General features: G+C 45.0%; 1 protein-coding gene across 1 annotated transcript in view; it reads right to left on the minus strand.

The window, feature by feature from the left end:
* Nucleotides 1-15,803, minus strand: part of ptprc (protein tyrosine phosphatase receptor type C) — an 86,466-nt gene that overhangs the window by 33,745 nt on the left and 36,918 nt on the right. Inside the window, exons 13-15 of the mRNA XM_080196762.1 lie at nucleotides 11,489-11,656; nucleotides 7,163-7,368; nucleotides 7,008-7,068 (exon numbers count right to left, since the gene is read on the minus strand). Of these exons, the coding sequence (XP_080052888.1) occupies nucleotides 7,008-7,068; nucleotides 7,163-7,368; nucleotides 11,489-11,656 (435 nt within the window). The remainder of the gene's footprint in view (nucleotides 1-7,007; nucleotides 7,069-7,162; nucleotides 7,369-11,488; nucleotides 11,657-15,803) is intronic.

Here is a 15,803-nt window from a genome sequence, read left to right on the forward strand (position 1 = left end):
GCCCGCTGATTATATCTAAAGTAGACTGAAATTACAATTTGCACAATTTATTCAGCTCCGTGCTGATTTCTGGGGCAGGGCTGACGGCGCTGGAAATCCGGCTACCTGAGACTCGCAGAGGCTGTGGCGCCCAGCGGGAAGCCCACAAAACGGCATCAGCAAGAATCTCCTGGTCTACTGTGCCACGTAAGTGGGCTGGGAGAATCGTCTCCCCCCACCCCCTCCCCCCCTCATTGTTTTTTTCTCAATTATTTCTGCCAAAATGTACATCTTACACTTCTCTGCATTAAATTCAATCTGCCTAATGGGGTGGGGGAGGGGGGAGGAGGCAAGGAGTGGCAGGGGTGGAATTGATGTGACTGTACAAAACGCCACCCAAAAGCCAGCAGTGCTTTCACTTCTTTCAACTATTTTTCTGGGTAACCATAGATGAAACACAATAGAAACCATCCAAAGTTTGCAATTTAACATAAGAACATAAGAAATAGGAGCAGGAGTAGGCCATCTAGCCCTTCGAGCCTGCCCCGCCATTCAATAACATCATGGCTGATCTGTCGTGGCTCAGTTCCACATTCCCGCCCTCTCCCCATAACCCTTAATCCCCTCGCTTATCAAAAACCCATCAACCCGCGTCTTAAAAATATTTAGCGAGGCAGCTTCCACCACTTCAACGGGCAGAGAATTCCAGAGATTCACCACCCTTTGAGTGAAGAAGTTCTTCCTCAACTCCATTCTAAACCGCCCCCCCTTTATCTTGAGGCTGTGCCCCCTCGTCCTACTATCCTTTCTGAGCGGGAAGAGTCTCTCCACCTCTATCCTATCCATCCCATTCATCATCTTATACGTCTCAATGAGATCTCCCCTCATTCTTCTAAACTCTAACGAGTACAAGCCTAGTTTATTCAGCTCTCCTCATAGCTCAACCCCCTCAACTCCGGCATCAGCCTAGTAAACCTCCTCTGCACTCCCTCCAGGGCCAAAATATCCTTGCGTAAGTACGGCGCCCAAAACTGCACACAGTACTCCAGCTGCGGCCTCACCAATGCCCTATAGAGCCGCAGCAAGACCTCCCTACTTTTATATTCAATCCCCCTCACTATGAAGGCCAGCATCCCATTCGCCTTCCTGACCACCTGCTGCACCTGCAAGCTGGGTTTTTGCGACTCATGCACAAGGACCCCGAGGTCCCTCTGCACCGTCGCCTGCTGCAGTTTTTCACCACGTAAGTAATAATCCTTCCTACCAAAGTGGACCACCTCACACTTGCCAACATTAAATTCTATTTGCCAGTTCCTGGCCCATTCGCCCAGCCTATCTAGATCCTTCTGCAGACTCTCCACACCCTCCGCGCAATTTGCCGTTCCACCAATCTTGGTGTCATCAGCAAATTTCGACACCATACACTCGGTCCCCTCCTCCAAGTCATCTATATAAATGGTAAATAGCTGAGGCCCCAGCACCGACTCCTGGGGCACTCCACTAGTCACCAACCGCCAATCCAAATAGCACCCATTAACCCCCACTCTCTGCCTCCTATTTGACAACCAATCCTCTATCCACGCTAACACCCTACCCCCAACTCCATGTCCCCTGACCTTCTGCAATAACCTCTTGTGAGGTACCTTGTCAAATGCCTTCTGAAAATCAAGAAAGACCACATCCACCGGCTCTCCTTTATCCAACGCCCTAGACACATCCTCACAGAACTCCAGTAAATTTGTCAGACACGACTTCCCTTTAATGAAACCGTGCTGCATCTGCTCTATCAAACAATTCCCCTCAAGATGCCTCGCTATTTCCTCCTTGATGACGGATTCTAACATTTTACCTACAACAGACGTTAAACTAACCGGCCTATAATTCCCTGCCTTTTGCCTGGCACCCTTCTTAAACAACGGCGTAACATTAGCCGTTTTCCAATCTTCCGTCACTTCCCCGGAATCCAGCGACGTCTGGAAAATAACCACCAAGGCATCCACTATCACCTCTGCCATTTCTTTCAGAACCCTCGGATGCATTCCATCCAGTCCTGGGGACTTGTCCACAATCAGCCCCTCCAGTCTGTCGAGCACCGCCTCTCTAGTAACAGTAATGTCATTAAGACCCTCCAGTCCTACCACCTTTCCATCTCTAACGCCCGGCAAATTATTCACGTCATCCTCCGTGAAGACCGAAACAAAAAAGTTATTCAAGGCCTCAGCCATTTCCCCATCCCCTACCACTAAGTCCCCCTTCTCATCCTCTATGGGTCCAACGTTCACCCCAGCCAGCCTCTTCCTTTTTATATATTTATAAAAACTCTTGCTATCCTTTTTTATATTAAGCGCTAGCCCAGCTTCATAGTTTCTCCTACCCTTCTTTATCAACTTTTTGTCAATCTTTGTTGACATTTAAACCTCTCCCAATCCTCTTATCGCCCACTACTCTTAGCTACTCTAAACGCCTCCACTTTTAGTTTAACACTTTCCTTCACCTCCATCGTTATCCACGGCTTATTACCTCTCCTCCTACTGTCCTTTTTGACCATCGGAATAAATTTCTGCTGAGCACCAAGAAAGATCTCCTTAAAGATCCTCCAGTGCTCCTCAGCAGACCTACCTTCCAACGCACTCCCCCAGTCCACATTCGCCAATTCTTCTCTCATCCTACCGTACTCCCCTCTATTCAAACAAAGGACGCGTGTCCGGGAACCCACTTTCTCCTCCTCCATCTGCACCAGAAACTCCACCATACAATGATCACTCTCTCCAAGAGGATCCTTCACCACAAGGTCCCTAATTCTACCCGCCTCATTACATAACACCAGATCCAAGACAGCTCGCTCCCTCGTCGGCTCCAACACACACTGTTCAAGGAAACTATCCCGGCAGCATTCCAAGAACTCCTCCTCGAGCCCACCGCGTCCAACATGGGTCGACCAATCAATATGTAGATTGAAATCCCCCATAACTACGGCCGTCCCATTCCTGCACGCCGCACTTATTTGCGTGTTAACAGCCCGCCCCACCTCCAGATCATTATTCGGGGGCCTATAGACGACACCCACCAGCGACTTCCTCCCTTTGCTGTTTCTAATCTCTACCCACAACGATTCCACTTTCTGCACCTTGGCTCCAATATCATCCCTTGCTACCACCCTGATGCTATCTTTAATCAGCAGAGCTACGCCCCCCCCCCTTTTTCCTCCCGCCTATCCTTCCTAAACACTTGGTACCCCTGGACATTCAGCTCCCAGTCCCTGTCACCTTGCAGCCACGTCTCTGTAATGGCCACCAGATCATATCCATTTGTGCCGATCTGCGCCACCAGCTCATCCACTTTATTCCGAATGCTTCGTGCATTTAGATAAAGTGCCTTCGTCCCAGCCTTCACCTGGACCCTATTTGCCAGAACGCCACCAACCATACTCACACCCCCTACTCCCTTTATAATTGGGACATCCTCGGCCTCTACCCTTACCTGTACCCTCTCCTTTACTTTAGACCCCGTAATGTCACCTACCCTCGCACCCTCCCCCCCCCTAATTAGTTTAAAGCCCTGTCTACAGTCCTCTTTACACGATTCGCCAGGACTCTGGTCCCAGCACGGTTCAGACCAACCCCATCCTGCCCGAACAGGTCCCACCTACCCCAATACTGATGCCAATGCCCCATAAATTCAAACCCATTCCTCCCACACCAATCCCTGAGCCACCCATTCACTTCCTTAATCTTATCAACCCTACGCCCGTCTGCACTCGGTTCAGGCAGTAGCCCAGAGATAACCACCTTGTCGGTTCTACTTTTTAATTCCATTCCCAGCTTTTCATACTCCCTCCCCAGATCCTCACTTCGCATTTTGCCTACGTCGTTGGCACCCACATGTACCACAACGACCAGATTCTCACCCTCCCACTCCAGGTTCCTCTGCAGCCCAGATGCGACATCCCGGACCCGAGCACCAGGCAGACAACACACCCTTCTGTGCACTTTGTCATTGTGACAAAGGACAGTGTCAATACTCTTAACTACACTATCCCCAATTACGACTACGTTCCTTTTCACCTTCTCTTTGCCTATGCCCTGCTGCATCACTGTACTGTGTGCAGTTTGCTCACTGACCTCACCTCCCTCGTTCTCGTCCACACTGGAAGCAAGAACCTCAAACCTGTTATGCAGATTGAGAGGCTGAGGCATTCGGTCCCCACCCTCCTTCCTCCGCTCCCCTCCCCCCTTCCTCCTCTCCCCAGCCCCCTCCTGTTCCTGACCCTTAGAGTTAGCCAGTCCAGGGGGGGTGGATGTCACTTGCAATGACAATGGCACCCTCTCTCCCCTTGATGAGCCTCAGTGTCTGAAGCTCAGAGGCCAGCTCATCTACCTTGAGCTGGAGCTCCTCCAGCAACCTGCACTTACTGCAGACATGGTCACTGGGAAGGACCCTGGGGTCCACCAGTTCCCACATCGTACAGAAACAGCACATCACATGCCCCTCCATTACTCACTGTAATAGTATTGAAAAATTTCCACACGAACTTACCTGGCCCTTTTGATCTTAAGCCCTAATAGCTCACTCCGCTTCCCTCTCACTCCGCTTCCCTCTCACTCCGCTTCCCTCTCACTCCACTGCCCGCTGTCTATACCAGGCCTCCTTTTAAACCTGGCGCTGATTTAAAGCCTGCTGCCCCACAACTCCCTTCTAACCACTCCCTCAGAATTCTTAAAGCAGTAAATACAAAAAGCCTGCAAAAATGCTTTTAAATGATTTAAACAGTTCTACAAGGTAAGTTCTTACTAGAAAGTGCTTTAAACTTATTTAAACAGGTTTTTAACAGGTAATTTCTTATCTGTCCCTCTGCTCCTTCACTCGTCTGCTCCAGCAAACAAATCATCATTTTGGATGTTTCTCAACTGCAGTGCAATTGTTCATGGGATGTTTCCATTTTACATAAGAAATAGGAGCAGGAGTAGGCCATCCAGCCCTTCGAGCCTGCCCCGCCATTCAATAAGATCATGGCTGATCTGTCGTGTCTCAGTTCCACATTCCCGCCCTCTCCCCATAACCCTTAATCCCCTCGCCTATCAAAAACCCATCAACACGCGTCTTAAAAATATTTAGCGAGGCAGCCTCCACCACCTCAACGGGCAGAGAATTCCAGAGATTCACCACCCTTTGAGTGAAGAAGTTCCTCCTCAACTCCATTCTAAACTGCCCCCCCTTTATCTTGAGGCTGTGCCCCCTAGTCCTACTGTCCTTTCTGAGCGGGAAGAGCTTCTCCACCTCTATCCTACCAATTCCATTCGTCATCATCTTATACGTCTCAATGAGATCTCCCCTCATTCTTCTAAACTCTAACGAGTACAAGCCTAGTTTATTCAGCCTCTCCTCATAGCTCAACCCCCTCAACTCCGGCATCAGCCTAGTAAACCTCCTCTGCACTCCCTCCAGGGCCAAAATATCCTTGCGTAAGTACGGCGCCCAAAACTGCACACAGTACTCCAGCTGCGGCCTCACCAATGCCCTATACAGCTGCAGCAAGACCTCCCTACTTTTATATTCAATCCCCCTCGCGATGAAGGCCAGCATCCCATTAGCCTTCCTGACCACCTGCTGCACCTGCAGGCTGGGTTTTTGCGACTCATGCACAAGGACCCCGAGGTCCCTCTGCACCGTCGCCTGCTGCAGTTTTTCGCCCCGTAAGTAAAAGTCCTTCCTACCATTATTCCTGCCAAAGTGGACCACCTCGCACTTGCCAACATTAAATTCCATTTGCCATTTCCTGGCCCATTCGCCCAGCCTATCTAGATCCTTCTGTAGACGCTCCACACCCTCCGCGCAATTTGCCGTTCCACCAATCTTGGTGTCATCAGCAAATTTCGACACCATACACTCGGTCCCCTCCTCCAAATCATCTATATAAATGGTAGATAGCTGAGGCCCCAGCACCGACCCCTGGGGCACTCCACTAGTCACCAACCGCCAATCCGAATAGCACCCATTAACCCCCACTCTCTGCCTCCTATTTGACAACCAATCCTCTATCCACGCTAACACCCTACCTCCAACTCCATGTCCCCTGACCTTCTGCAATAACCTCTTGTGAGGTACCTTGTCAAATGCCTTCTGAAAATCAAGAAACACCACATCCACCAGCTCTCCTCTATCCACCGCCCTAGACACATCCTCATAGAACTCCAGTAAATTTGTCAGACACGACTTCCCCTTAACGAAACCGTGCTGCGTCTGCTCTATCAAGCAATTTCCCTCAAGATGCCTCGCTATTTCCTCCTTGATGACGGATTCTAACATTTTACCCACAACAGACGTTAAACTAACCGGCCTATATTTTGTGGGCAACTGCCATGCAAACCTTATCTTAGAACCTCTAGGGTAATGGGTGGGGGAGAGAGGGGGAAGAGGGGTGGATTGCAGGTGTTTGGGTACTCCCCTGCCCCCGGCATTGTTGGAATACCATCCCTCAATGGTCTGAACCATATTGAAAATTGTACACGACTTGAGTACTGTACAGAACTTGAGCCTTCAGCTTCCCTGAAAATTGCAAGTTTGACATGTGCACCCAGAATATATTCAGAAGGATAGTGGCAATGAAATTGACAAATCTCAGTGCATTGGGCAGTTCACTGTGTCAGTTAGAAAGGGTCCCTGCTGACTGCATGCAGATGGTTAAAAGGCCACATAGTCTCAGTCACTTGGTTGAAGAGAAAAAAAAGGTTTAAAACAGCATGACTGAAGATGGGAATTTAGAACACACTAGATCTGCACATTCAATAATCTAATAACTGAGTCAAATAAATGTACAGTTCTCAAGGGTTGATGAGCAACTCCCCCATTAATCAATGAAACCTGGAAGAATTGACAAGTCACTGGGAGCTGGAACTCTTAACACCTGATTTCAGAGAATCACATCAGTCTAATATAGTAACAGGTATGGTGGACAAGCTGCAGGAAGCCTACAAGCACTTGGTGTTGGCAAACTGTGATTTTAACAAGCATTACATACATTTACTTACATTTGGTTTTGATGGTTACAATTTGCGGAAAGCTTCTGAATTCGCCATTAAAGGCAAGTAGCTGTAAAAGGACAGACAACAGTTACATTGGTAAAAGTATGACATCAGCATCATATAATATGAAATAAGCCTGATACACATTGAATTCACGTTACCTCTATTGTATAATCTGTCAGATACTTTAAGCCGGGAATGCGAATGTCACAATTTGAATGATTGCCTCCGAATTGTTTGTCATTAACATTGACCAAATAATAGTGCCCTGGTCCGTGGAATTCTTCCGGATTCATACTTGCGCAGTTGAGTTTGATCTCATTATTTGCTACAAGGGATATTTTGTTTATTCTAGGTTGCTCTGGACCTATGAGAAAAATGGAAATATTCTATTAGAACATGCCATAATATTAAACAATAATATGCATACATTTGTGTTTGAATTTCACAGACAAAAAAACAGATATTCCCAATTTGCAACAGAGAGCTGAAACATGATTGCATGTCAAACTTTCTGTGACAGTGATATTAGTGTTAGGCAGTAATAGTTATTGCATTGTTGCAGTTATGAAATTATATTATTGATAAAAAGCTTGCAATCATTGCGGTTTTGTTTTTAAACTCTGGGTGCCTCTGCAAAATAATGTGCTTGCATTTTGGAGACATAATGGGGAAAAAAGATCAATGGCCAGAAAAGTTGGCTGGAATTTTACCAATCAGGCTGATTGCTCAATGTTGAGGGAGTATTCAAGTTGGTCGCAAGGATAAATAGGCAGTGGATCTTCTTTGATAATTTGGTAAGGAAGATCAGGGCCAGAAGGCGGGAAAGTGGCTAATTAAGCGTGGTGGGTCCTGGTGTCACCAGCATACTGTGAGGCACCATTTTTGTTATTAACTTTATTTATTAGTCAGAAGTAAGGCTTACATTACATGCAATGAAGTTACTGTGAAATTTCTCTGGTCACCAAACACCAGCACCTGTTCGAGTCAACGCACCTCACCAGCACTTCTTTCAGACTGTGAGAGGAAACTGGAGCACCCGGAGGAAACCAACGTAGAAATGGGGAGAATGTGCAAACTCCACACAGACAGTGATCCAAGCCAGGAATCGAACCCAGGTCCCTGGTGCTGTGAGGCAGCAGTGCTAACCACAGTTTAAAGTCACATGAACACAATTCTGGCAGGCTGCAGACACAGGCTACAAAGGAAGGGATGCATATCAACAGAAGCAGCAGAGGGCTGGTCATCAATGGGAGTGATGGGGGGAAAGAGGAGTTCTCCCACGATTCATAACACCTCTCTGGAGGCAGCAAGGTAAAGGAAAGATGTCATGTTGCCACCAAATTGGAATGGAAGGCCTGCAGGCCAAATGAAGAATGGTTGGAGATAGCAGAGCCGGTCATGTAATCGAGTGTTGGTTGCAAGAAAATAGATCTAGTGCCAGAAGAAACTTATTGACCGCCTGCCTTCTGGAAAGGTGATGGTCCGTAGAATTGCAAACTGGAAATCTTACATGAATTGAAAGATGCCCATGAAATGGGAAGCTAGATGGTAGACCCATGCATGAAGCAACCACAGGCACTAATACTCTATACTGAGGCACCCAACTCATCCTCTACCTGAACTCCATTGTCAGTAATGAGTGAAAGCTGTGTTTAGATGACTGACTAGCAACAGGAACATGCCATTTCACCAGCGTGATGCTGTACCTTAGACTAACCAATACATATGGGAAAACAAACAGAGTTACAGGGTGTATGTCTATAAGTGCACTCAGAATGCCAAAGGGCTTCAACATACGGCAGATAAAATGCCAATCATTCCAAGGTCACGGCATGTGTCACAGCAAGGCAGCCATTCTTTGAGGGAGAGGCAGAGTGTGGAAGCTGTGGAGAGTGAGTAAAGTGATTGTTGCATCCAGTATTAAAACATTCAGCCTTGTGCATTAAATTAGTGCAGTTTCACTTGTGATATTTAAAGGAAGCCACTTTATTTCACAATATGTAACCATTTCTTATTTTGTAAGTTTAGAATTAAGTAATTAACTTTTATAAATTTGTTGTTTTTAAGTTTTAGGATCTGTTTTGTTGAATATACTGCGTCATGTTTAGCACATCAATCACTTTCAAGCATTGACATGTATTTGATATATACTTTGTGTAATTGCAGTCATTTTGCAAGTTTTGCAGAACCATGCTGTAAGTTTCATTGACTTATACTAAGCACTGACAGATATAACAAAACATACTATAGCAAAACAGTTGTCTCAGCAAAAACACATTGATAAGTGCCTGTTTTAATGAAGTCCTATAGATCAATCAGACATCCAATGAATCAATGTTCCTGGATATTGCAGATTGTCTGATCACGAGTGAAAGCAGACCTGGAAATTGTTCTCGCTTGTATTATATACATAATATGTCTGTGTGGAGTTTGCACATCCTCTTCATGTCTGCATGGGTTTCCTCTGGGTACTCCGGTTTAGAACATAGAACACTACAGCACAAACAGGCCCTTTGGCCCACAAGTTGCGCCGATCACATCTATACCTACTAAGCCATAGACCTATCTATAACCCCCAATCCCATTAGATCCCATAAACTCATCCAGAAGTCTTTTAAAAGACCCCAGCGAGTTTGCCTCTACCACCACCGACGGCAGCTGATTCCATTCATTCACCACCCTCTGAGTGAAAAACTTACCCCTAACATCTCCTCTGTACTTGCTTCCCTGCACCTTAAATCTGTGTTGTCTCGTAGCGACCATTTCAGCCCTGGGAAATAGCCTCTGAGAATCCACCCTATCTATTCCTCTCAACATTTTATAAACCTCTATCAGGTCACCTCTCAACCTTCGTCTCTCCAGGGAGAAGAATCCCAGCTCCCTCAACCTATCTTCATAAGGCATTCCTCCCAATCCAGGCAACATCCTTGTAAATCTCCTCTTTCAATAGCTTCCACATCCTTTCTATAGTGAGGCGACCAGAACTGCACACAGTACTCCAAGTGGGGTCTGACAAGGGTTTCCTCCCACAGTCCAAAGATGTGCGGGTTAGGTTGATTGGTCATCCTAAGAAAGGACGCCCCTTAGTGTCCAGGGATGCACAGTTTAGAGAGATTAGTGGGTATAATGTGTGGGGATATGGGGATAGGGCCTGGGTGGGATTGTGTTTGGTGCAGACTAGATGGGCCGAAGGGCCTCTTTCTGCACTGTAGGGTCCTATGATTCTATGAGATACACCACAGTTGGTACTTGTAAACTTCTTTATTATTTTTAAGGTGATAAGCAACTTTACCATTCTATTCTTTGTTACAAAAATAAAGTACTAATTCCAAGTTGATATAGAGTTTATTTATTTATTAGTGTCACAGGTAGGCTTACATTAACAATGCAATGATGTTCCTGTGAAAATCCCCTATTCGCCACATTCTGGCGCCTGTTCAGGTATACTGAGGGAGAATTTAGCATGGCCAAAGCACCTAACCAGCATGTCTTTCAGGCTGCAGGAGGAAACTGGAGCACCCGGAGGAAACCTACACAGACACAAGGAGAATGTGTAGACTCCGCACAGACAGTGACCCAAGCTGGGAATCAAACCTGGGTCCCTGGCGTTGTGAGGCAGCAGTGCTAACCACTGTGCCGAAAGGAGTAACAGCATCTTCCAGTAACCTGTACAAAACACAGACTCACAGACAGGTGCCTGATTCAATACCAATTAAATGTAGTTTGAAGACAATGAGCTCAGGATATCAATTATGTTGGCATGGTGGCATAGTTCTCCCATCCTGGATAAATGGGCAAGGGAGATATCAAAACATTCTGTTATCTTAGCAAGATGTAATGTAAACAAGCTTTAATGAAAGAGATGATCCCATAAGTAATTGACACTTTAGAGGGCCAATCAGAGGATGAAGGGAAATGAGAACAATGGATGGCCATCACCCTTGAGAAACCAATTAGAAACTGATCATGCCCACCTTGACCACCCTCAGATCCTTGGACTGATGCCATCTGATCTCAGTCATTGTTTTAGTGAACAATAGGTTCCCAAGGAGAAAAAAGCAGCAGCTATTCACTCCAACTTCAGTAAGTACCTTAACTTGCCTGCCACATGCCACTTGTATGCAGCTATGAATCTGACAGCATGTATTTCTCATTCGTGACTAACTTAATTGGGAAGGGGAACTTAATTCTAGTGAAATTTACATCTAATTAGCAGGCTATGCAAATATACACAAACAGCTACCCGGTGCTTGCTGTCGAGGAACTCGACTCAGTTTTGAACTTTGCTGAACTTAGTTTTAGCCCACCATCCAGAAGCTGATATTGAGCCTCTTAGTCAATTATGATTCTCTGCTAGCCTTGCTTCCCAATCCCAGGAGCAGCACAAGATTCCACCCAATAAATTAAGAAAAAGTTAATGGTTTTAAATGGAGCAACAGCATTGATTATAACAATTACAGAAGTGTTACTATTGGAATACTTACGATCTGCTTTAGTAGGCTTTGTTTGTGCAGTTGAATTGGTCATATTTCCCCCTTTGCATTTCTCACTGAAGACAGTAACTTTTACTGTGTAATTTTTATATGGAACCAGGTTGGCTAAAGTGTGTTTTCCTTTGGCATAATGCTCATTTTCATTTATGTTTTCGTCAGCTGTAAAGGAAGGAATACAGGTTTTGAATTATTCTAATGAAGGCTTGAACTTGGCAAACCATGCTTTGAAAAACTGTAGCATTTTTGTGGTACATCATAACTTCAGTGTGTTTGTGCCAATGTATTACAGTCCAAAATTATGTACGGATATGTTAAACTTTTAAAAAGGACATTCTTTTTTAAAAATGGATATGCAAATTAAAACTGGCTGAGACTGCAAAGTAACCACTTGCTGGAATTCCTCTGTGGATTACACTCAGTCATGAGAGACACAATGGAATGCCACACTGTTTTCAAACAGAGGGCAATGTAGAAACTGAACAATGAACTCCTGTAGAGAGAATGGAAGCTGAATATCATCCCAGCAGGAATCAGTTCCTGTAATTTATTTCCCAGACATGTTTGTGGCTTTCCCGTTCCAGAATACACAAGCAAATGGGATAGAAAAACAACTGCAACTCTGGTCTTTGTGTGCTAGTCTGGTGGTTCTAGTTCCACTGCACTGGTGCTTGCTCTGAAGTGTCACAGCTGAAGAACATTCATTTGACATCCTTGCTGGTTGCAGATAAAATCTCTCTCCGATTGTTGCAAATAGATCACACATTAGCAAATCTAGTCGTAAAAGAAGCAAGACAAATCCTCAGCTAACCTGCAGAACCAAAAATCTCCAAACGAATGGCTCAACTGCCAAAGTCAATGCTATCAGAATCAGCCAGCTTAACGGCCACAAGGTTTCAGCATCTATTCCTCACGGACAAGCAACACTTGTATATGTTAGTAGCTTCTAATTTTGAACTCACTTCTTATTTCTAATCTGTGTGTCATGATCACAGAGGTTTACAGCATGGAAACAGGCTCTTCGACCCAACTTGTCCATGCCGCCTAGTTTTTCCCAATAAGCTAGTCCCAATTGCCTGCATTTGGCCCATATCCCTCTATACCTATCTTACCCATGTAACTGCTAAATGCTTTTTAAATGAAAAATTGTATCCGCTTCTCCTCCTGCCTCTGGCAGCTCATTCCAAACGCTTACCATCCTATGACTGAAAAGATTGTCCTCCAGACCCTTTTGTATGTCTATCCTCTCACCTTAAACCTATGCTCTCTAGCTGTTGGGAAAAGATGTCGACTATTTATCCCATCTATGCTCCTCATTATTTATAGACCTCTATAAGATCACCCCTAAGCCTCCAATGCTCTAGGGAACAAAGTCCCAGTCTATCCAGTTTCTCATTATAACTCAAACCATCAAGTCCAGGTAGCATCCGAGTAAATCTTTTCTGCTCTCTTTCTAGTTTAATAATATCATTTCTATAATATGGTGACTAGAACTGTACACAGTATTCCAAATGTGGCCTTACCAATATCTTTTACAACTTCAACATGATGTCCCAACTCCTGTATTCAATGTTCTGACCAATGAAACCAAGCTTGCTGAATGCCTTCTTCAGCACCCTGTCCACCTGTGACTCCACTTTCAAGGAGCTATGAACTTGTACTCTGAGATCTCTTTGTTCTGTAACTCTGCCCTGCCATTAATTGAGTAGGTCCTGCCCTGATTCAACCTATCAAAATGTATCACTCCACATTTATTTAAATTAAATTCCATCTGCCATTCATCAGCCCACTGCCCAATTGAACAAATTACCGTTGTAATCCTAGACAACCTTCTTCACTGTCCACTACGTCACCAATCTTGGTGTCATCTGCAAACTTGTATTGAATTGTATTGTATTTGAAATAAACTCACTCTGTAATTCAAGAATGCCTGGTTAAAAAAATGGAATTTAATGTTGGCAAGTGTGAGGTGGTCCACTTTGGTAGGAAGAATGGTAGGAAGGACTATTACTTACGTGGCGAAAAACTGCAGCAGGCGACGGTGCAGAGGGACCTCGGGGTCCTTGTGCATGAATCGCAAAAACCCAGCTTGCAGGTGCAGCAGGTGGTCAGGAAGGCGAATGGGATGCTGGCCTTCATAGCGAGGGGGATTGAATATAAAAGTAGGGAGGTCTTGCTGCAGCTGTATAGGGCATTGGTGAGGCCGCAGCTGGAGTACTGTGTGCAGTTTTGGGCGCCGCACCTGCGCAAGGATATTTTGGCCCTGGAGGGAGTGCAGAGGAGGTTTACTAGGCTGATACCGGAGTTGAGGGGATTGAGCTATGAGGAGAGGCTGAATAAACTAGGCTTGTACTCGTTAGAGTTTAGAAGAATGAGGGGAGATCTCATTGAGACGTATAAGATGATGAATGGGATGGATAGGATAGAGGTGGAGAGACTCTTCCCGCTCAAAAAAGACAGTAGGACTAGGGGGCACAGCCTCAAGATAAAGGGGAGGCGGTTTAGAACGGAGTTGAGGAGGAACTTCTTCACTCAAAGGGTGGTGAATCTCTGGAATTCTCTGCCCGTTGAAGTGGTGGAGGCTGCCTCGCTAAATATTTTTAAGAAGCGGGTTGATGGGTTTTTGATAAGAGAAGGGATTAAGGGTTATGGGGAGAGGGCGGGAAAGTGGAACTGAGCCACGACAGATCAGCCATGATCTTATTGAATGGCGGGGCAGGCTCGAAGGGCTAGATGGCCTACTCCTGCTCCTATTTCTTATGTTCTTATGTTCTTATGTTCTTATGTTCTTATGTAAAATGGCTCCTTTTAAAGTATAAATACATTTGAACTGGGAAAAGGTATCCACAAGGCAAGTGACTAACAGAGAAGGTTGAATGAAGGAAAAGGAACAGGTTCATCCCTCGTCTCTCAGAAGCATAATAATTTGGGTGTTTCCCACCCATAACATATCAAATTTGGGGACTTGGGGTTCTTAGCATGACAACTGGAGGGGGTCAGGAGGAAGATTGGAAAAGCAATATAAATAAGGGATTAAAAAACTGTGGGAATAGATGTGCATTTCACAAGTATAGTCAAGAATCCAGGCTGGGATGTTCCTTCCCTGGTGCCAGGGTGAACAATTCACAAAGCAGCTGCAATGCACTCTGAGGAGAGAAGGTGAACAGCCTTGGTCCACAACAGTATGAACGACTGAGGTAAAAAAAAATGAGATTTTCATGCAGTGTTTAGGAATCCGAAAAATAAACTCGCAAGTCGGGAATTAAAGGTAGTAATTTCCAGATTACTCCCGATACCGCCTGCAATTGAATATAGTAATGAAATGATACAGCAGATGAGTGTGTCACTAGAAAGATGGGAGAGCCTTTAGATTTTTTTGGCAATGAGGCCAACTCTGGGGGATAGTTTAGCAGTTAAGAATCATACCTTGTCATTTTTAAGTATTGTTTAATTGTTAAATGTTAAGCTAGTTCGTTATGATTAAATTGTGTTGTTATAAACCTTATTTTGATGAAAACTTCTGTGGGATCCTCTGTATGGTTTGTGCAGTTAAAAGGCTTTGTTTTAAGGCATTTCTGCCTAATGTAACTAATTGTATTATGCTTTAAACTAATTTAACCACTTCAGATTGGAATTCTGGGTTCAGCCTAGAAACATACCTACACTCTCTTGAAAGTACAATGCATGGTAAACAAACTTTCTCATAAGGTAAACAGAAACTTCCATGGCCACAGCTACCAAGTGGTATTGTAGAGCTAGAGACTGTTTGTACCCAGCTCTTTAATAATACAAGATAAATATTCAGTTATATTGTTGACATACAATGATGTTTAGTTAGCTTGATCCAGCGTTGGCTTTTGCTGCTTTCTCTCTCTCCCTTTCTCTTAAATAATCCTTACTTTGCTTTCTGTAACATGCTAAGTATAAAGGACACTTAATAAAGAAGTTTCTACTTTGAACCAGTCATGCTCAGGTTTATTCTGAAATACAAAACAGACTCTATAGCTTCCCAGTGTGCCAGTAGGATCAGAGTTGGAGTGAATACAATATGTCAAAATAGCAAACTGTTGGGGTCCAATCTGACTTCAGAACATACCTTGGAGTTTCTGATCCATATCATAACAAAGGGGCGAGGGCAGAAGTGTGGGAGATGGGTCAACCACAGAGAGGGGGGAAGGGGTGGGGGGGGCAGAAATGGGTGGAGGTTGAGGAAAAGAAGCAGACATGTCAAAAGCACAGATTCTGAAGGTGGCATTAGGTTTTCTGTGAATGCAAGAAGTACAGGAACTAAGAATAGTGAGCTGCATAC

This window comes from Carcharhinus amblyrhynchos, chromosome 9 (assembly GCF_965287045.1).
Source record: "Carcharhinus amblyrhynchos chromosome 9, sCarAmb.v2.hapA, whole genome shotgun sequence".
In the NCBI taxonomy this organism is placed as follows: Eukaryota; Metazoa; Chordata; class Chondrichthyes; order Carcharhiniformes; family Carcharhinidae; genus Carcharhinus; species Carcharhinus amblyrhynchos.